Source organism: Pelophylax lessonae (genome assembly GCF_965119305.1).
Source record: "Pelophylax lessonae genome assembly, chromosome: 1".
Taxonomy (NCBI): Eukaryota; Metazoa; Chordata; class Amphibia; order Anura; family Ranidae; genus Pelophylax; species Pelophylax lessonae.
This window is the reverse complement of record NC_138768.1, coordinates 301,394,163-301,416,582: the sequence shown is the minus strand read 5'-3', so window position 1 is coordinate 301,416,582 and position 22,420 is coordinate 301,394,163. Positions and strand designations below refer to the sequence as shown.

At 44.9% G+C, this 22,420-nt stretch overlaps 1 protein-coding gene across 3 annotated transcripts in view; it reads right to left on the bottom strand.

Moving 5' to 3' along the window:
• The window catches only part of CORO1C (coronin 1C), a 191,093-nt gene that overhangs the window by 33,996 nt on the left and 134,677 nt on the right, over positions 1–22,420 (bottom strand). For all 3 annotated transcript variants that reach the window (XM_082243092.1, XM_082243094.1, XM_082243093.1), the window contains exons 3-7: positions 18,378–18,500; positions 9,444–9,573; positions 6,543–6,724; positions 2,676–2,795; positions 2,274–2,378 (exon numbers count right to left, since the gene is read on the bottom strand). In XM_082243092.1, the coding sequence (XP_082099218.1) occupies positions 2,274–2,378; positions 2,676–2,795; positions 6,543–6,724; positions 9,444–9,573; positions 18,378–18,500 (660 nt within the window). The remainder of the gene's footprint in view (positions 1–2,273; positions 2,379–2,675; positions 2,796–6,542; positions 6,725–9,443; positions 9,574–18,377; positions 18,501–22,420) is intronic.

Below are 22,420 nucleotides of genomic sequence, written 5' to 3'. Positions count from 1 at the left end.
CCCCTCAGGACGCCAGGTGCCCCAGTTACATAGCCCTCTGTGGGAACGAGAGAGGGAGACCAGGCACAAAGGCCGGGTACCTGACAGGCCAGGAGGATCTTTTAGGAGGCACAGGTCCTATTATCCCCAGGAGATGTCCCACATCCCCCCAAGGCCACCAGGGACAAGGGAGGGGTCACATTTACTCACCATACCATGGCCTAGGTGGGCTCCGCTCTAGGCAGACCACCTCCAACCCGAAGTGAGGGTGCTGCCAGCCGAGGGGCACGCTTCAACTCGGGCGTTCTAGGTCATCGCACTAGGGGACTCGAATCCAAAGAGGCATTACAGAAACTGCAGCCCCTGGACCAGCTGGTCCGCCAGCTCCACAACGGAAGGGGGAAACAGTTTTCCCTCCAGGTCACGGCGTAAAAGCTTAGCTCACTCGGTCAGAGTTTGCGACACCAGCGAATACCGGCCTCAGTGCTGAACCAGCCGGAGTACATATTGTGGGCCACAGCCTCTGCCTTCCTGTCAGCCAGATTCTTAAAGGCCGGGGGTAGGATAAGGGGGTGCCTGATGGGAGGGAGGGGAACCTGGGAATTTGACTGTCCCAAGGAGGGGCCCACGTTCACCCCAAAACCCTCCCGGGGAAGAGGGGGGCAGCTACTCACAACAACAGGAACTGGGTGGGCACCGCTCCAGACAGAACCCCTCTCCTTCGAAATGGGGGGGGGGAGGGGGCTGTCTGCCAGGAGGAACGCTACAACTCGCAGGTCAGCTGTCGACCAGTGGGACTATGACTTGGCCGACTTAGCGCGGAGCTGAGGTCTGTACGCGCTCACTGGCCAGACTAAGGTGACCACTGGATCTAGATTATTGAGCCCATCGCCCAGTCCGGCAGTTGATTGTAGATCTCACAGGAAAAATCCAGGAGAAAGCAAACATCTAAAAGGAAATAATTGCCAGGACCAAAAGATCCCAGCAAGGAACTAGGTCCTTACTCCTGACTAGGCAGAAAAAAAACTGAGTACCTATAACAAGGAGAGGGGGTATACCCCCTGGGAGTGCCCATAGGCATATCAAGTGTCCTACTCCTGTAGAGGGCAGTAGAACCCAATGGTTATGAAGATCAGGAGCTGTGTCTGTCAATGGACAAAAGAGAAATATAATTTCCTGTTATGTTGAGTTACTGATCCTGAACAAGGATGCAGAACAGGAAAATTGAAAATAGTACCAAGTAATAACCTGCATACTCATTCCAGGCCATTGATGCTATGTTCAGTATAATGGTCAGACAGGTTTGTAAAACATTAATCAAGATAAAATAGAAGTATAGTCACATACGACTATATATAACCTGATCATAATCTTACAAAGTCAACATTGGCCAATCTGCTGCATATGCTTCTTTTCCAGGAAGAACCCACCAGGATCCATAGGCAGACTGGGCAATATTGGCTTTGGATGATTATGTGCAGCTTGTGATATATAGTAGTTTGTGAGTATACATCTATTTTATCTTTAACAAACATTTTTACAAAGCGAATGCGCTAGACTGGAGCGCCTTTTTATTTTTTTTGCTTTTTCAGAATTATGGTATATGGGCTTCCCTAGTCCCAAGAGGGCAGCAAAGTGTGGTGGCCTTTTTTATGCCTGGAAAAGTTGATGCGTGAGAGACAATTGGGGTCTGAACATCACACTTATGCGCAGGAGGTTGTCTGCATTGACAGGAATACTACTGCCTGCTCTGTCTTACGGTACTTCTATTCATGGATCAAGATCTTTCAGCCTTGCCACATTTTCCTCTGAGCCTACTGATTGCAAGCCTATAAAAATGCAACTGTCAATAGGTTTATAAAGCATGTTCATTTCTATCAATATTAAAAAAGACAGCTTTACCCATTTTAAAGAAAATTCGTATACGACACCCTCTTCCCCCCAAACAAGCTTAATGCCAGGCAGGGCTTACTGCAAGTTGGCTTCCTGGCGTACCATACTCTACTGCTAAGGTGCATTATTATTATTAATTTATTCTACAAAGATGAATGTTCAAGCCCAACACTTCTCTCCCATTCATCTCTATGGAGCATGTAAATGCACCTACACAAAAATTGCAGAAGAAAAAGTAAACCCTGCCTAGCATTGGCCAAATGTCTGGCAGTGTAGAGGGGTACTGAAAAAGTATTTGAGGTCTGATTTTCTTTGTGATATAGCCTTTTGCCAAATCAATTTCCCCAAGGCCACACTAAATTATAAAATGTAATTTCCTTTAAGAATCAATAAAATCTCACCTTTCCACACAAGTAAATGATATTTGTATCTGGGTCATAGAAAGGTAGCAAGACGCCATTGCTAGTGTCCATTTCATGTAGTGCAATAGGCTCATCCATACTTTTCTGTAAACAAGGAAGTCCTTTATTAACTGTGCATTCTCAAAAAACAGATATTATGCAGCTCTACATATTTTACCACTTTTAACATATTTGGACAGTAGTAACATAACTTAAAAGGTGGTCCTAAATAAAATTAAAAATTAAATGCTGAATGCAGCTTGGCTTATTTAAAGCTGAACTACAAGTAAACAGCTTAATAGTTTAAATACATAAATAAGGGTGACTTTCACCTCCTGTACAATAGTTTTTCATTCTAACCCACTCAGCACAACATAACAAAACCATAACATTTTAACATACTGGATTCCACAGTGCTAGCTGGCGCTCACTCATTCGACTGAATCCGGTTGTAAAAACACTGCCATCAGATAAAAAGATCGCTCTCATAGGTCGAGCTCCTTCGTGAGCTTTATCCTTCTCCTAAAAGAAAATAAAAAGGTATATTGAGACTTCGGAGTGCCAGCTGATAAAGAATGACAAAAGCACAAAAAAGTATCTCAATTCTTAATACTGTGTTTCAATTGTAGTCTTTGTTAGAAAACAATCGCATTCTTCCAAGCAAGTCCAGCAATTGGGGTCAAATAGGCAGAAACCTAGGAACACTGAACACTTCCTGACATATAATCGTACTCCAATCTATAAGTTTTTTTTTTGTAAATGTCAAACTTACCTGCTCTGCGCAATGGTTTCACACAGAGCAGCCCTGATCCTCTTCTTCTTGGATGGCGCTTCTGGCCCCTCTCTCCTGCCAAGTTTCCCAGAGAAAATAGCTTTCCTCCTCCAGGAGGACTAGGCAGGACAAAAAACACCTGGCTACGCCCATGGAACGTCCTTAGCTGGTATATAACCCCCACCCTCTGCTCTAGGTAATCAGTTTAGTAGCAAGCAGTATTAGAAGTATCAGAACTTCATAGAGGGGTGGGTGCTGTGTCTGTCGATTAACTCAAGAGAAATGGATTTTATGGTAAGTACAAAAATCCCATTTTCTCTTTCGTTCATTGGCGGACACAGCCCTCCATTAATCATAACTAGTGCGATGTCCAAAAGCAGTGCCAAAGGAAAAATGAGGGGTGGGGAAAATAACCCAAGGCTAAACATAAGAGCCCTTAACCAGGACACAGGAGCCCGTCCGAAAAATAAAAGGTTTAAAGAAAAAAAAAAAAAAAAAAAACAAAAACACCCCTCAAGAGGACACAGCCCCTCTTAAACAGCAGCCTGCAAAACTTTGCGTCAAAAGAAGCATTCCCAGATGCCAAAGTATCTACCTTATAGAATTTTGTGAAGGTATGCACAGACGACCAAGTGGCCGCCTTGCAAACTTGCGATATTTGTGCCTGATGACGGAAGGCCCAAAAATAACTCAGCGCCCGAGTAGAATGAGCGGTGAAAGGGAAAGGTAAAACCTGACCCATAATGGAATAGGCCTGAGTCACTGTCTGATCCATCTGGAGATGGTAGCCGAAGAAGCTGTCAGCCCTTTTCTTGGTCCATCTGTAACCACAAAAAGGGAGTCTGACCTCTGAAAGGACTCAGTAGCTGCCAGGTACACCCGAATCCTACGAACCACATCCAAGGTATGCAAAGCAAATTCCTTCGGATGAGCCGATTTTGGACACAAGGAAGGCAACATTCAAATTGAAGTCAGAGACAACTTTGGGCAGCAATGATGGACAAGGACGAAGAACCACTTTATCCCCATGGACCACTAAATAGGGACTGCGACAGTATAATGCCGCCAATTCCGAAACCCTGCGGGCCAAGGTAATAAGCCACCAAGAATGTCACCTTCTGGGGTAACGTAGGCAAGGGAATCTCCCGAATATTCTCAAATTGAGGTTTAACTGTGGTATTCCGCCTGCCAGCTTGCTCTTGGCTTGCCATACCGGGTTAGTTTGGATCCTCCAGAGGTGGCCCTAAAAAGCTCTGAGCCCTTGTCAGTCGACCCTGAGGGACGAAAAAAAAAAAAAAAAAAAGATATGAGCCGAGAATGAGGGCCCACGTCTACAACGAGGTTGCTTGCCCTTAGTAGCCTGCGGAAGAAAAAGTACTCTTTCCCCCTGTGACACCTTTAATGTCGTCATCCAGGGTAGCCCCAAACAGGCAACTCCCTTGAAAGGGGAGATCAGTCAAGGCATTTTTAGAAGTCTGGTCCGCAGACCAGCATTTGAGCCAAAAGACACACAGCCTTGTTCAATCTGGAAACTGGAGGGTCCACCACCAGTGGAACAATCTACCTCTTAATAAGGGACTCTTTATTGGGGTAACGCCTAGTAAACTGCTTAGGGACCCCATAGGGGACGCTTTGGCGTTAACGACAATTCTGTCAAAATAGGCCTTTGCCGCTGAGGAAGGCTTGCGATTGCCAAAGCGAATCTGCGCCTCCGTCGCAGCTGCTTCCATCTTCAAGGTCTCACGCACAAATACAATCGCGATATGTTCGCGGTTGCAGATGTGGAGGAATCAACCTCACTTTTAGGATTCCGGGCACAGCGTGGAGACCCACGTCTGCAGCAGCCGAATCAGATTCAGGATCCGATGACAGATGAGGCAGGGGAAGGCGCTTTTCGCTAGCCAGTCACCTCCACCCGGGACACAAAGGACTCCAGTACCGCTGTCGGTTCATCGATGGATAAATGGGACCTGGAGGGCCCCGGAGCCACAGGTGGGGAGATGTGCTCCAAAGACTCCATGAGTCACCAGGGGAACCTCACAAAAAGTGTAACACACTGAAAATGGACAAGCATCACCCGGTCGCCAGGCACAAAGCACCAAGCCATCCTCTGCAGAAAAGGAGAGAACCCCACCAGACTCACCACCCAACAGAACAGGCACCCGCAGCCACCAAGATAAACTGTACTCCATGAGTGGTGATCAGGAAGTGAAAGGATCCAGGAGTCAGCACCACGGGATGAGGAGAGGCTCCCGCCGTCGAAACAGCCGCCTACAGGGCTCCACTGTCATGGCCGCCGCTATTTTCAATGGCAAACCACTGCAAAATGGCCGCCGAACTACACAAACATGGCCGCGATGCATAGAAACACAGACTACAGCAAAATAGCAGCCCCACGAGAATACCAGGGACCCAGGAGGGATCCCTAGGCCTCAAGGACAGGCCCAGGCAGGACGGAGGGCCCCCGGGCAAGAGCCCCCACCAGGTACAACCCCCCCTCCCCAGCACAGCCAATCGTGTCCACCCCAAAACCCTCCAGGGGGAGGGGGGGGGGGGGGAACAGCTACTCCCCATACCAGGAACCAGCAGGCACCCTTTCAGACAGAGCCCCTCACCTTCGAAATGGGGGGGGGCTGTCAGCCAGGAGAAAGGCTGTGATTCGGGCGAGACCCGGTCGTATGCGACCTCGTCAGGCGTTTAACTCACAGGCTAACCCCTGTCCAGTGGGGCTGTGTTGCGGCCGACCTAGCGCGAAGCTGAGGTCTGTGCGTGCTCACTGGCCAGACTGGGATTACCACTGGATCTAGATTATACAGCCCATTGCCCAGTCTGGCAGTTGATTGTAGATCTCAAAGGAAAAATCCAGGAGAAAAAAAATGTATCTAAAAAAGGAAAAAAATTGCCAGGACCAGAGATCCCAGCAAGGAACTAGGTCCTTACTCCTGACTAGGCAGAAAAAAAAAAAAAAAAAACGAGTACCTATAGCAGAGGGAGGGAGTATACCCCCTGGGACTGCCGTAGCCAAATTCTTTTTCTGCCTAGTGTCCTACTCCTGTAGGGGGCAGGCAGTATAATCAATGGTTATGAAAATCAGGAGCTGTGTCCATCAATGAACAAAAGAGTAATTTCTTGTATACCTTCTCAGTTACTGCTGGGATCACATATGGAGTGTATGTAGAAAGGTCAAGCAATAAGTCTGACATAAAACTGACTGGGCTGCACTGGATATACTGTGATAACTCGCTGTTAGGGTCCTATAACACCACAACATAATCCTGTTCATGTCCTCTCAAAACTGAAGTTATTGCTGGACTTGGCTTTTGAAAGGAACTGTCTCTGCAGATTTTATTTTATTCTTTATTTTTTGAAGGTGCAGGTCATTTCTGTCAAGTCTGCTTCTATATAATGACAGATTATAAAAAAAATAAAAAATAAACATTTTCCAGATAATTCCAAGTACAAAACTTCCAGGCAAGAAAGACCTAATGATTACGCACCGCTACCAGCTCCATTTTGCGTGGGTCAATTACACGTAGTTTCTTGTCTTTGGAGGCAGTACAAATAAGGCTGCCATTGCGGTTCCAGCAGGCACTATAGATCATATCATTGTGCATTTCATCGATCGTTATTACAGCCTCTGATGTGCTCACATTCCAGATAATGACGACGTTATCACATCCTAAAAAACAAAAAACAACTTTTATTGCTGCCTGCTCATGAGAACAGGTACAAAAAACACAGAACAAAAATCCCATCCAACTAACATGCAGAAAGTTTGAAAACTGCTACAGTTACAAAGTACTAATTTACCTCCCTTCTGTGCAAGGGAGTGTAGCCAATTTTGAGGGCAGGACCTAGCACTCTTAAACTGCCCATCTGTTCATCAGGTTGACTGACAATACCAATTATATGCAACCAAATAACTGGTTAAGTCATATTTTCCTAGTTTAGAGCTCCTTGACTATGTAATTGGAAGAATTATGGAAATATTTTAACACCTGATTTTAATGCAAGGTGGCGTGATAAAAGAGCAGAAATATGACCCGACTCTGTGCTTCTATTTATAGCCCCATTCATTCTTAACTTGACTCCTTCAGCAGCTTACACTGCTTTTGTGTGCAACATTTCTGAAAAACCTCCTCCTTCAGACATGCAGCAATGATCATGGGACCAGGGGTACAGACTTATTAGACTCCACTTTTCTCATCTATGCACTTGATACGTTTTGAAGTCATTTTAGGAGCCAATGTGAGATCTTAAAAACAGACTTTTACTTAAAAATGAAAGTAGTGCTAGTATGCCTCTACTTACCCTCCTCGTCTAACATTTTTTGGAGGGGGGGGGGGGGGGGGGGGGCGACGAGCAGGTACCTCGTTTCTGGAAGGTACTTGCTCCCACTTCTGGAATTCTCTCCAAGGTGAGAGTTGTGGAAGTGCAGCTACAGAATTTGCAGACTTAATTTTTATTTTTTTTTAAAGATAGTAGCTGTAAGTTTTGCATTTTAACACACCATTTTATTTGTGTAGCAGACTATGCCCATTCCACAATACTGACTACATTTACTAGCAATAAAAACCATTAGTGACACATTGCACTGACTTTTTGCATGAACCACAAGTTTAATGTCTAAATCTGTGCATTCTTATACACCAGGGGTTACCAGAACTAGTTTTTAATCCAAGGTTTCAAAATACTAGAAATAATGTCCATAAATTTGTACAAATTACAAATAGGTTTTGAAATCCTATCAATTTTATGAACCCTTACTTATTATACTGAAGCAGAGGCAACTGGAAAAAAGCTTTATAAAAAATATGAGGTATACGTAGTACACATTTTAATTGACACATGAAATAGAAAAGGAGGCGCAAACACCTAGTGCATTACCCTTGGACACCTTTAAAAAGTTTATTGAAATGGCAAAAACATACTTAGACATTTTGAATAAATTTTTGGTTTTCTTATTTTGCATTTCCCCTTTTTCTCTTCCCCTTCTCACTGAAGAAAACTATTGGACAGGCATAAAATCTAGTTTTTTATATCCATACTTCGTACATGGTCTAAGCTGCCATTTTACTTAGTTTTCTCCTATGGGTGATTTATGGTTAGGTGCTCGGGTTTTCTCCATTTCCGGGAGCTGCGATGCACGTCTGGGGCTTTTCCTCTCCTCCTCTGCCTTTCAGACATGGGTAGTCGGGCGGACACCCGTTGCCCATTGACGCCACGCCTGATGCGTGCAACGTCCTTTGTGATGCTGCGCGCCGGGGGGGGGGGCGTTATCTTTCAATCTGCGTCCTTATGGGGGAGCGATTTTGGCGCCAATTGCCGTACGGTACGGACGATCTCTCTTCCCCTATGCGATAGACGCCAGCGTGACGTTGGGAGGGTCTGTTGGCTGCGACTCTACAGGTAGCATTCTGGGTGGAACTATGTCTTTTTGTAGGAATCCTGTACCACCTTAGACTATGGTTTGTACGGTTATTACACAGGGTACCACCTTTCTATATTATCACTGGCTGCATTAAATGTCTAGTCTTCCCCTCCCCTTTTTTCACCACCTAATCTCCCAATTTTAGTGAATTTCATTTTCATCTTTTAGAGTCGTTTTTTGCCATCACTTTTAGTCATCGGCGCCAATATTTTTTGTTTTTAAATAAATTAGACATGTTATTGTAATTCTGCACACATTTTGTTTTCTCCAGAAGTTTTCTATTGACATGTATATTATATATTTTCCAATTTATTTAAGGGACCACTACACAATTCTAGACGTCCATCCAGTGTTTCTTGTACTGAGTTGCTCCCATGAACCATACTGTCACAGCTCCTTGAAAGGACGTTCCCTATGCATCTTCCATTTTTATACATCTCTACATTTTGTACCTTTAGTTGTTCTGTACCTACTACAAGGGTTATTCCCCCGTTCCCTTTCTTTTCCATCTCTCTCCCCTTTTTTGGCCCACTGGCATACATCATTAATCAATTTGTATCTCATTGTAGATACGTATATTTATACATTTCGCATCTGCCTCCCGAAACGCGTCACCGGTCCAAATACAGGGACATGTTCATTTCCACATGTGGTGGACTCATTCAATGCAACTTTTGGTCTTCATGTCTGAGTATGTTTTTGCCATTTTAATAAACTTTTTAAAGGTGTCCAAGGGTAATGGACTAGGTGTTTGCACCGCCTTTTCTCTTTCATGTGTGTATTGTTTGGAGTTCCCCGCCTAAGGAGAGCGGCACACCTATCATTCCCATCGGAGTGAGCGCTTGAGTGATTCAGTTGTCCAAACATTTTAAATTGAAATTTAGATCTGAAAATTAGTGCCCATGACTTAAATTCTTATGTAGATCACCCAAAACCTTTACATGAACACATGTAAATATTAACATACCTGCACTGAGTAACACATTGCTGGCTGTAGGGTGCCATGTTACAATGCCAACCCTCTTGGAATGCCCCTCCAACACAACTGCAGGCTCTGTAAGTGGTGCAGTTAATCCATTCTCTGGTATCTGCCAAACCTGGGTAGACATACAAATTGGATATAGTATTATCTGTCTAGAAACAACTTCACACTATATAGCTGCAAAAAAAAGAAAAACTAAAAAAGTGAAGAAATTAAAAGCAATGCTTTCTCAATTACTACATGCTAGCCGTACACTTAGATTTCTAAACAGTGATGATGGCCATCTTGCACATTTGATGGTCGTGCCCTTGGATCTATACAATTTATTTACTATAATATAAACAGGTGACAGGCCAGATCTTAGCATTTCAAGCACACTTGAAATCACACCCCTTTTCCCTACTCCCAGGCCCCATACCTGCTGCCAAGAAGGGTCTTTTACAAAATACCAGAGGTCTGCCCTCATGCTTCCTTTTAAAGAGTGGGTCTTTGAAATCGCTTAACAGAGGAATGAGCCTCATTACATGGAAATTTTAAATAGATGACCACTTCATAATCTCTAATGCACTTATGAGCTGTGACCAATTTAGTAACCCTCAATAACAATGCCATCCACTGAATGGGAATGAAAGAAAAAATGGATTTTTGTAAAATCTTACCGTAAAATCCTTTTCTCTTAGCTCATCGACAGACGTAGTCCTCGGTGATACACCACCTTCGGGTTATGTTACCTCCGCAGGAGCAGGACTAGACAGGAAATTAAAAAGCTCTGGCCACACCCTAGGGGCAGTCCCAGAGGGTATATCCTCTCTCTCTCTGCCTCAGCAAATCAGTTATGTGAAAAAGCAGTGCTTAGAGAATTTAACCCAACCCAACTCCAAAACAGAGGGGCGGGGACTACGTCTGTCGATGAGCTAAGAGAAAAGGATTTTACGGTAAGATTTTACAAAAATCCATTTTTCTCTAGCGCTCATCGACAGACGTAGTCCTCGGTGATACACCACCTTCGGGACGTCCCAGAGCAGTATCACAACTGAGGGGTGGGAAAATGGAAATCAAATCCCAATCTAGAAGGCCCAACCGGTGCCAACTAGAAGTTTACAATGCTCATCCTTAATGATGAGACTCAACCAAAAAAAAGAGAAAAACAATTTTTTTTTTTTTTTTTCAAACAGAAAAAAACCCTCGAGGTAGACCACCGGTCTCCTCAAATTGCGGCCTGCAAAACCTTGCGGCCAAATGAGGCATCCGCCGATGCCGTCACATCAATTTTATAAAATTTTGTAAAGGTATGTACCGACGACCAGGTGGCCGCCTTACATACCTGGACCACTGACGCCTGATGGCGAAAGGCCCAGGAAGTACTGAGCGCTCGAGTGGAGTGCGCCCTAACAGGGAACGGAGGACTCTGACCCTTAATAGAATAAGCCTGTACCACCGTTTGTCTAATCCATTTGGCAATGGTCGCGGCAGATGCAGGCAAACCCTTTCTGGGGCCATCCGTGATCACAAAAAGTGAATCCGTCTTACGGAATGATTCCGTAGCTTTCAGGTATACCCTGATTGCCCGAACCACATCTAAGGAATGCAACGCATGTTCCCGATGATGCTTGGGCTGAGGACACAAGGAAGGTAGTACAATATCTTCATTCAGATGAAAATCTGAAACCACCTTGGGAAGAAAAGATGGCTTAGGATGAAGTACTACCTTATCCCTATGAATCACTAGGTATGGTGACTGGCATGATAATGCAGCCAGTTCTGACACCCTGCGAGCAGAAGTAATAGCCACCAAGAAGGCCACCTTCTGGGATAGAGTAAGCAAGGGAATCTCCCTGATGTTTTCAAAGGGAGGTTTCTGTAGAACCGACAAAACCAAATTAAGATCCCAGGGCGGTAAGGGCGCGCGGACTGGAGGAGCCAGGTGCCGCACCCCCTGGATGAAATTCCGCACCAAGGATTTGGTAGCTAAAGGCTTCTGAAAGAAGATTGCTAATGCTGAAACTTGACCCTTGATGGTGCTCAAGGCTAGCTTCTGCTCAACCCCTTGTTGCAAAAAGGCCAATATTCGAGTCACCGAATAGGTACGTGGAGGAAATCCTAAAGATTCGCACCACGCAATATAAGTCTTCCATGTGTGATAATAGACTTTGCTGGAAGTCGCTTTCCTTGCTTTAATAAGGGTAGGAATGACTGAAGTAGACAAACCTCTGTCCTTCAGTACTTGGGTCTCAATGGCCAGGCCATTAAAACCAGCGACTGTAAAGCACGAAGGTAAATTGGTCCTTGAGACCACAGACACTCCCTGAGACGAAGTTCCCACGGAACATCGGCGACTAACATGTCCAAGTCGGCCAGGCCGGCTTGAGGAGGCCAGCCTAGAATTTCTAGGACCACTGGCGCTGATTGGATCTGAACCAGGCGTCCCTAGAGCTATCTGGCCCCGACCATCCGAGAAAGTCTGGTCGTTTTCTGTTCCCACACATTTATCAGATACCTGATAGTTATCAGGAAAGGTGATCTTTTCTGGTTGAACCTCAGGGACCGAAGTCACCCGACTAGAGGCTACTTGGCCTATCTGGTCAACCAGATCCGATTCCTGTGAGGTATCGGGACTAATCTTAGGAAAAGGTAAAGGAAAAGATCTTTTCAGGGAACGGTAACTACCGCTTCCTGTGGTACTTAAATGTTGGAAGGGAAGAATCGCACCGGTAGTAGTGGTTGATGCTCGATCTAATGTCCTGAATACCGGTGAAAACGTCCCCCCACCCTGAAACCGGGTGGGGGCGCACCTTCAGGCTGTGTATTCCTTTGCTTCGGGTTTGGCTGGGTTGGTCCCCTTCTTGAACCCTCCTGGAGGAGTCTTGCCTTTCCCGCTAGTACCAGCCGGGCGCCCTTTATGGGCGGTAAAGAAAGGTCCTCGCTTGTTGCGAGGTCCCTTAGCTTTTGCAGCCTGTGGCAAAAAAGTGCTCTTGCCCCCAGTGGCATCCTTAATGATTTCATCTAGGTTGGCTCCAAATAGACGATTCCCCTGAAAGGGGAGATTGGTCAAGGTCTTTTTGGAACCTAGGTCGGCTGACCAGCATTTTAACCACAGCACACGTCTGAGGATCACTGCTAACTTAGATGCATGCCCTAATAGGGGAGTAGTGTCCAAGGCTGCGTCACAGATAAACCGTAGCCCTTGTATGATCTGTTCCATCAAATCAGATGTCTCCTGGGGAATATCTTTTCCCCCCAAGATCTTGGCGTACCATTTTTGCCCATTCCGTAAGTGTCTGGGAAACTAGACCAATAACGATTACTGGTCTAAATGCTGACCCTATCAGAGAAAAGATAGTGCGGGACTCTGCTTCTATCTTTCGATCCACCGGATCCTTAAAGGACGAAGTGTCCTCCACTGGAATAACCGTGGCTTTATTCAGCCTGGAAATAGGCGGATCCACGACTGGTGGAACCGTCCATTTCTTAATGATGGATTCCTCAAACGGATAGCGTCTAGCAATACGCTTGGAAATAGTAAAGGTACGTTTAGAATGCTCCCATTCTCCTTTAATCTGATTACCAAAACATTAGGTACCGGAAAAGCCTTCGCCGTCTTGATGGGCTTATTAGTCCCAAAAGGCCTCTCTGTTTCAGTTGCCTCTGCCGGTAAAGCCTCAAGTTTTAAGGTTTCTTGCACTGCCACAACTAGTGCGTCCACCAATGCTTCTTCCTGAATTATAGCAAGAGAAGAAGCGTCCTCCTCACTGTCTGAGGGGGCTTTACCTGGGATAACAGCCCTTGCAGAGGAACCTGCAACTGCCGTGACCATCTCTGAATCTGAGTCAGAGGTGTCAGATGGTATAGGGGTAGGCGGGGGTCGCTTCCTTGACCCCCGTCCCTGACAGGCCGCCTCCACCCGAGCCACCATAGACTCCAAAATTGCTGTAAATGACTCTACACTCTGTGCACCGGCGGGTCCCGAGGCCCCCTCGAGGGAAACAGGTGGGGGAATATGTGTGGCAGGGTCCATAATAACTCCAGTTACTTCCTGGATAATATAATTCAAAAGTAAAGAAAAAAACTTTTTTTTTTTTTTTTTCTGACCCCCAGCGCCACAAAAAAGCCCCTTAGTGTTACCTGCTTAGGGATCCCTATCGATCGAGAGAGAGAGAGATAGACCCCCAGGCTCACCACTTGATGCTCAGAGTTAAACTACAACAGCTTACAGCGCTGTCTTGACAAACAGGAAGTCTTTTGGCTGGCTGCCCAGGAAGAAAGGAGGCGGCTCCGCCCCTCTGCACGCCTTCCGGCGCCTCCCCCAAGCTCCACGAGGTGTAGGATCACCTCAAACATGGCCGCCCCCATGCTGGAGACACGAGGCTACGCCAAAATGGCGGCTCGTGCGATCCAGCAAAAAAAATGGCGGCGGCCTAAACTGAATAGCGGTGTGCTGCAGGGCACACAACACTCTCTCTGCATGGGGATATGGCGTGGTTGGCGGTACCGGCCCTGGCGGACCGCGTGGCCGTTCGGGAGGCCTGCTAATAGCTGGAGATCTGATTTGGAAGGCAGTCTACATGTCCGTGGCTTCTGACTGGTAGGTAGCTTATACTTAACCCATAAGATTCCCAGAATGCCACAGATTACATCTTTAAAACATGTATACAATAGATTGTTAGCTCCCAAGCCAAGCCTCCTGGCTTTTGCACACATAAATCGCACTCAAAGTAGGAGGATTTGTGACATGTTATAGGATAGAAAGGACTCTTTCTTACCATACAGAGAGGGGCCCGCGTTCACCACAAAACCCGTCAGGGAAAAAGGGGGAACATACTACTCACCATACCGGAACCAGGCGGGCACCAACTCCTGACAGTACCCCTCTCCACCGGGGCGGGAGGGCTGTCGACCGATACGGACGCCGTGACTCATGGTCTTTGGCGTTTCGGCGAGACGTTTAACTCGCGTGGACAGTCCTTTAATAGGACTTTGTCGCGGCCGACCCAGCGCGGAGCTATGGCCTGCACGCGCTCGTAGGCTGAACTGGGGTGACCACCGGATCTCAACATCCAGCCCGTCGCCCAGTTCAGCTTTCTTGCTTGAAGATCTCACAGGAACACTGGAGAAAAAAGCTGTCTAAAAAAATCCTTTAAGAAAAAATTCTTGCCAGGACCTAAGATCCCAGCAAGGTGTCTAGGTCCTTACTCCTAACTAGACAGAAAATAACTGATTTGCTGAGGCAGAGAGAGAGAGGATATACCCTCTGGGACTGCCCCTAGGGTGTGGCCAGAGCTTTTTAATTTCCTGTCTAGTCCTGCTCCTGCGGAGGTAACATAACCCGAAGGTGGTGTATCACCGAGGACTACGTCTGTCGATGAGCGCTAGAGAAACACTGTCTCAGCAGCTACGTTGCCCCACACTACCCTAGTCTACTTCTTCCTTCCTTTTTTGCTGTACTTGTCTTCCTGATCCTCAGGGTGACAACCACCCGCCCTTATTCACACAGGATAACCTTACACTGTACAAGGTAATGCCCTCACAAACTTGGACCCCTCTGGCTTCAATTTAGCTCCAAGGTGTGCTAAATGATGTATTAAAATAGAACTACACAACCCTCTGGATAGAAAGGCTAAATGCCACTATACCTCCAGGATTAAATGAAGCTCATTCTTATAAGGCATTTTTATAGGTCATGTATATGGAATTGAATTTGTTTCCCCCCCCCCTCCCGTTCCTTCCCCCCTTCTTTGTACAGTTACTTATTTATTTTCTTTTATTTATTTTTCCCCCTTTTCCCCCCCTCCCCTTTTTGTCCCCCGGTCCAACTTCACCAATGTATCCATGCGACATCTCTATCCATTAATTTATACCAGTCTTAGGCTCCTGAGGAGTTTTAATACCCCATGGACAAATGGACTGTTGATATATAGTGGTGCACTATATATGTACCAATCAAATTTAATGTCTTTCTTTTTTTCTTCTCAATATGATTATACATTTTCTAAGTTGTTGACATATATTTATTTGTTGTGTTTTTCTTGATTAATGAAGTTTATCAATATTATTGATCTTTATTTTACTGTTACTCTACAGTTATTCGGAAATTCTTTTTTCAACAATAAAATTGCTTGTCCATGACATAATGTCCAACGATATACACTCTCCCCTCCGTTTTTCCTGTTTTTGTAGGTTCTAACATGGGCTATTCTATTGCTCTCTTTTGATGCGACTACTCTGGGCTCCCCCATTGGCGGGCACATGACGTCAGGTATTACCCCTCCCCCCTGCGGGGGATTGGTGTTGATATGTCACTTGGCTTGCCCCTCCTTTACACGTTCGCGGTGGCCACTCCCATGGCTCCCGCGGACGTTGCTTTGGATGTTGACGGGCCTGCGGCTGATGCGCATGCGCGAGATGCGCGCGCGTCCTTGACGTCAGCCCGGATGTTCGGCAGGACGCACGTCCTGTGCGCCACCCGGGTGGAGTTATCCGGACACATAAATAGCGGCAACTTGGCGTCCATCACCGCGATGTGCGGGGACTGGACGCGATCCTTATTTTACTATCAGGTAATGCTTATGCCTTGTGCCTTCGTTATTTTCTTGTATCGGCAGCACCTACATCGAGGGGCAAGCCCAATTTAATGGCTTAGATCCTCGTCAAGGATGATTAGTCTAACCTCTAGATAATGTGATACATGCATCTGCCTAAATATTGCAGAATGCCTTTCCTAGTTCGATACATATCAGATATATATTACTCTATATTTGTTTCTTTTTAGGAAACATTATTGTGGGATCTTCTATTCTGATCCACTTTCTTCTTCTACCCAGTCTCCGCCCATATTTATGGCCGGGCATTACTGAGGTAAGACACCCTCTCTTAACTACCATAGCCCCATGAGCTACGGCCTAAGCCAAAAACACTAAGTGCCCCTCCTGTCTCCTCTTTTTAGGTGAGACATAGGGTGGCCATACATGAAATTAAAAGCATATATTTTATTTATTTTTTCTTTTTCATCTTTTAGATCATATTTTTCTTCAGCTGCATTTATATGCCCTATTTGTGTTCGGTCTCCTGTGTCCGCCCCCGGGGGGTTTCCCTCTGGCCTTGTGGTCGCACCTCCTACTACAGCGTGCTTCATTGCATGCCGAACAGGTAGGATAGTGTATACTACTTTTGACTTCTGTGTCATGGACAATATTCAATGTTTTGGTTTACTATAGCCACCATTTTGAATAAGCTCTGACATTATATCATTAAATGGTATGAAATTATATGACTGTTTATTGTCGGTGTGCTATAATCCAATCTTGTATAATATACTGTGACTTCTCCAATCACAGTGTATTTTTTATTGCTGTTTACAATAAAGTTATATTTTGCTTTTTTACTTTAATATATGTTTTTTGTCATATCTGGTATACCACATAATACCCAAGCACCCTATTGTAAAGTCCCCTTTTGTGGCACCCAGCTATACTTCCTAGTATAACTTCTCACACTTAAATATTCAATAGGGACGTGGTGCTTTTCAAATAACTTTAAACTTATAGAGATAGTCCTCTGTTTACACTGCAGCTGAGTAACAAACCTAAAATGCTATTTAGTTCATTCATAATATGCAAATGAATGTTTAAAACAAAATATGATATAGTTTCCCATCTATTTACTCTTAGCAACAAAGGATTAAAAATAGTAAATTGATTGAGAGAATAAAGTTTTAGTTGGGATTTATGTTCTTACACGTGTTGTCATTTAACATGCCTAGCCTCTGCATTTTATCTGTGTACATTGTTTTATACCCAAAAATCCAAATAAACTATTTAAAAAATAAACCAAGTGGATGGTTATTATGTTGAGGCAGCTAAAGTAACTGCCTGAATAGCTAAACAGTGACTGACTGATGGGATGCAGTCACTGTTCGGCTGAGAATTTTCCACCTTGCAGTCAATTGTTAAACCAGCTTTAGTGAAGCTGGGTGTTCCTAACAGGAGCCCCCCACCACTCAAATGTCAACCAATTCAGTTGGAATAGGACGAAATTCGGGCTGTGTATGACTAGCTTTACTACAAACACACAAGCTGTTTAAAAAGTTCAATAATGCTAAAAAACTATCTTCATTTGACACTCCTGGGAGTGTAAGATGCCTGCATCATCCAAGCTGTGAGGTTTCATCTGTATGACCCATGGCACCAAAGGGCACAGTAGTGGCGCAAGGGCTGACAGAAGAAATGTCAGTGAAACAGAGGACAAGACCATCAGGAGGTGTGAAGAGTCTTCATAAAACTTGTCAAATACAATGGAGTTCAGTGGACCAGGAGATAGGAGAGGCAAGTATTAGGAGAGGCAAGTATTAGGCCCCTTTGAGAAGGGGCAGATGCCATCAAGCGGATTTTTCTGCTCAGCAAGGGGATCTCTGCTGATCCCTGCTGAGCAGGCAGATGACAGGTCCATGTCCGCTCCACTATGCAGAGTGGTTACGGACACAACTTTTCTTTGGGGCGGTTGGATGGAAATGGAAAGCCTGTCATCCAATCCGATCAGCCAGCACATGGCGAATGTATCCCCATCCGTCCATTTTTAGCGCACCGTATCGTATGCCAGTGGACACGTCTGCTGACATCCACCGCTCCATAGAGAACGGGTAGTCCGATCGGGTTCGCCTGAAAAACGGACAGGCAGACTCGATCGGTCCGCTTGTGTGAAAGGGGCCCCAAAGCTTCAATTTGCAAGCCTCATTTTCTTAATTTTTGTTTAGTTAACAGTTGCTTTAAGTGAATCTTTTAATTCAAATAACCTATTTGTTTGAAAGAATATGGCACTTTAACCAACAACACAAGACTAAATGGGCCAATTAGAAATGCACCACAACCAGTAATTATACCACAATAGTACTGTAAAATATAAGAGAAGCATAAATCAGGTTTTTACCAAGACGCTGCAGTCTTCAGAGCCACTAGCAATAACGTTGTCATTATGTGGACACCAGTCAATGTCCAGCACTGGTCCTGTGTGGCCACAAACAGTTGGGTAAGACTTGTCAATCCTTCCAGTCTGAAAAAAAGAAACAAAAATATCATGGAGATAAAAAGGAAGGCAACCAAGTGACTAGGATATATGCCTAACCAATATGACATACTGAAGGATGAAAATGCCATGTTGCACTTTTCGGCACCATGTACACGGGACGTTGTAAATGGCCGTTTAGGAGCAGTTGGGCGTTTTTTTCAGAAGCCCCTGAACCCACCTGCATGTTATCTTATCTGTCCATGTACACAGGGTCGTTTACAGGCAGTTGAGTTCAGGGACCTTTTTTGGAACGCAATCATTTGCGTTCGAACGTGTGTTTCCCAGCGTTTCAAACGCAAAAACGCGACCGAACGTGAAGTACGTTCAGCCACGTTATACGTTTTTTTTCCTCCATTCAAAATCAATGGTTCCCTATGGGAGCCTATTGATTTGAATGGAAGGCGGACCGCAAGTCGGATCAGGACGTTCCGACCTGCGGTTCGACTTGCACTGTGAAAATCTTGAGGGGGAACTCCATGCCAAAAAATGGGAATAAAAACTGCGTGTGGGGTTCCCCCCCCCCCCCCCAGGTTCCAAACCAGGCCTTTCGGGTCTGGTATGGAATTTGAGGGTAGCCCCACGCCGAAAAAAACGGCATGGGGTCCCCCCCCCCCCCAAAATCCATACCAGACCCTTATCCGAGCATGCAGCCCGGTAAGGCAGGAAGGGGAACGGGGACGAGCATGCTTTGCACCCCCACCCCAAAGCACCTTGCCCCCATGTTGATGAGGACAAGGGCCTCATCCCCACAACCCTGGCCGGTGGTTGTGGGGGTCTTCGGGCAGGGGGCTTCTCGGTATCTGGAAGCCCCCTTTAACAAGGGTGGCCCCCCAGATCCCGGCCCCCTCCCTATGTGAATGGGTATGGAGTACACTGTACCCCTACCTATTCACCCCATAAAAGGCATTGTATGCAAATAACGACAGGAGACGTTTTGGAAAGTTTATTAAAAATCTTCCCCTGCCCGCCCTACCAGGCTGCATGCTCGGATAAGGGTCTGGTATGGATTTTGGGGGGGGGACCCCACGCTGTTTTTTCGGGGTGGGGCTACCCTCAAATTCCATACCAGACCCAAAGGGGCTGGTTTGGAACCTGGGGGGACCCCCACGCAGTTTTTATTCCCATTTTGGCGAGGAGTTCCCCTTCAAGATTCTCACAGCGCTAGTCACACTGCAAGTCGGATCATCCTGATCCGACTTGAGGTGCGCCTTCCATTCAAATCAATAGGCTCCCATAGGGAACCATTGATTTTGAATGGAGGCAGAAAAAAAAAACGCTGCTTAAAGCAACGTGGCCAAACTAACTAGCTTTGCAGCACGTTTTTTCTAACGTCCCGTGTACATGGAGCCTTACAAGCAAACACTTATTTTAGCACTCAGGCCCCATTCACACTAGTGCGACTTGTCCCGCGATTTTGGACCGCAAAATCACATGACAAGTCGTTTTCCATTATTTTCAATAAACCCTATTCATATCAGTGCGTTTTGAAGTCGCACCGACTTCAAAGTAGTTCCTGCACCACTTTGCCACGATTTTAATGCGTTTTGAGGCATATAGCCTTGCCATTGCTTTCAATATCGCGGTAAAATTGCGTCGCATAAGTGTGAATGGGGCCTCAATCATTCATCCATAAAAAACAAACCGTAATCCTGAAAACAAACTCATTAACCACTTCTGGACCAGAAGGATTTGCCCCCTTAATGGCCAGGCCATTTTTTGTGATTTGGCACTGCGTCACTTAAACTGAAAATTGCACGGACGTGCGACACTGTACCTAAATAAAGTTGATGTCCTTTTTTTCCCACAAATAGAGCTTTTAGGTGGTATTTGATCACCTGTACGACTTATTTTTTGCTTTTTTTTTTTTTTTAAAAAAGGGCGATAATTCTGAAAAAAAAAAAAAAAAAACACATTCTTCACTTTCTGCTATATAACATTACCCCCAAAAAAATAATTTTAGGCCAATTTGTATTCGGCTACATATTTTTGGTCCAAAAAAAAAAAAAAAAAAATCATATTTTGATTGTTTTGCGAAAAAGTTATCGTGTCTACAAACTAGGGGAAAAATTTCAGGGGCAGTATAACCCAATGGTTGGGAACATCAGGAGCTGTGTCTGTCAATGAACGAAAGAAATCCCATTTTGCAAGTGATCATACAATAATCTGATCATTCGTACACAGCTTTCGAGAGCAGATCACAGCAGTTCATCCAATATTATCTGAATTAACAAGTGCGAAAATGTTTAACGATACCAGATGGTACAATTTTATTGTTTAAATCGGTACAGTTGCTATTCGAACATACAATATAAATACTCTACAACACATCACTTAAGCTGGCCATACACTAGCCGAAAAATCGTTCAAACTCATTTTCAAAATACAAAATCGGCAGGCAAAGCAGACGATCGTGCCATCATTTAATGACCGAATTTCGAACGATAAATTGTTCAGTTTGTCACATATGCCTAGTGCAAACAGTTTGGCCGAGAAACACATTAACCTATCAATTTATCGTTACCAATGCCTCTTTCACACGGAACGGACCATATTGCGATGCGCTTCGGCACTTTTTTTACGGACACGGATAACACTTGTGTCATCCGGTCCGTATGTCCGCATATCATCCCATCCGTTTGCGGATGATATACGGACGTAATAAATGTCTATGGGATTGCGGATGTCAGTGACGGAAAAACGGAACAGAACTGAAAGGACGCAAATCGGATGTCAGCGGATGTCCCATTGACATGCATTATGTCCGTATATCACCCGCAAACGGATGGGGTGATATACGGACATACGGAGCGCCCGTGTGAACGAGGCCTTAGGCAGAATTTTCCAAACTGTTCCTTTGATTTTTCGGCTCTGAAAAGTTAAAAACGATTTTCTATTTGTTCCCATTCACTGGACGAAAAACGAACGATCGGGCCAAATGACAGATTTTCGAACAATGTTTTGGCTAGTGTATAGTCAGCATCACAAATTTTTATTCTGTCGTATGAGAATTTTCAGATCTTTAGTAAACTCCTAATTTTCAAAATAAGATAAGCATACAAAAAACAAAGACAAAACAGACGATCCACTGTGTGTATCAAGCATTACAGAGACAAATATACATTTGGGGAGTGATCATGTTAAATGCAATTCTTTTAAATGACCACTAGCTGGCAATCAAACATAGCAATAATGATATAGGTTAACCAATGGCTAATATATTATAATATATATATATATATATATATTATCAGAAGTTAACATTTCTCTTGTGACAATCCCTTGACAAAAAAGGGGGGGGGGGGGGGTATGTCAAGATTTGACACAGCTAACTCGCCAAATCAGTAAACAGCTAAAAAGGAGTTGGAAGCCAGGAGGTAGAAATATGTGAACCCTAGCAATGATTTTCTCTTTGTTCTCCATTAAGAACTAAAAGGACAACAGAACATCCCATCCTGTGCTATGAAGATAAGAGGCTGAGGTGTTCTGTAGTCCTAACACTTCCTGTCCTAGGGTGACAGAGCTGCTCCTCCATAGATACAAGTGATGTCACTGTAGGTCAGGAAGCATGTTACTTGCAGCATTACAAGCTAGAAACAAAAACAAAAAAAGTCTGGGGGGGGGGGGGGGATGCAATGCATAAGAAAGGAGTGGCCTATTGAAGTCATCACGTTGGGGATTCTACAGCAGCTAACAGGGATGGCTTCCCATCTCACTTGAAGACCAAGCTTTTTCTGACACTTTCTTCAAATCAGTATTTTTTGCTTGAACATTACTTCTAATCCCCAAACATACTTTATTTTTTAGCAGAGACCCTAGGGAATAAAATGGCAATCGTTGCAATTTTTTAGGTCACACGGTATTTGTGCAGCGGTTTTTCAAATCCAATTTCTTTGGAAAAAAAAAAA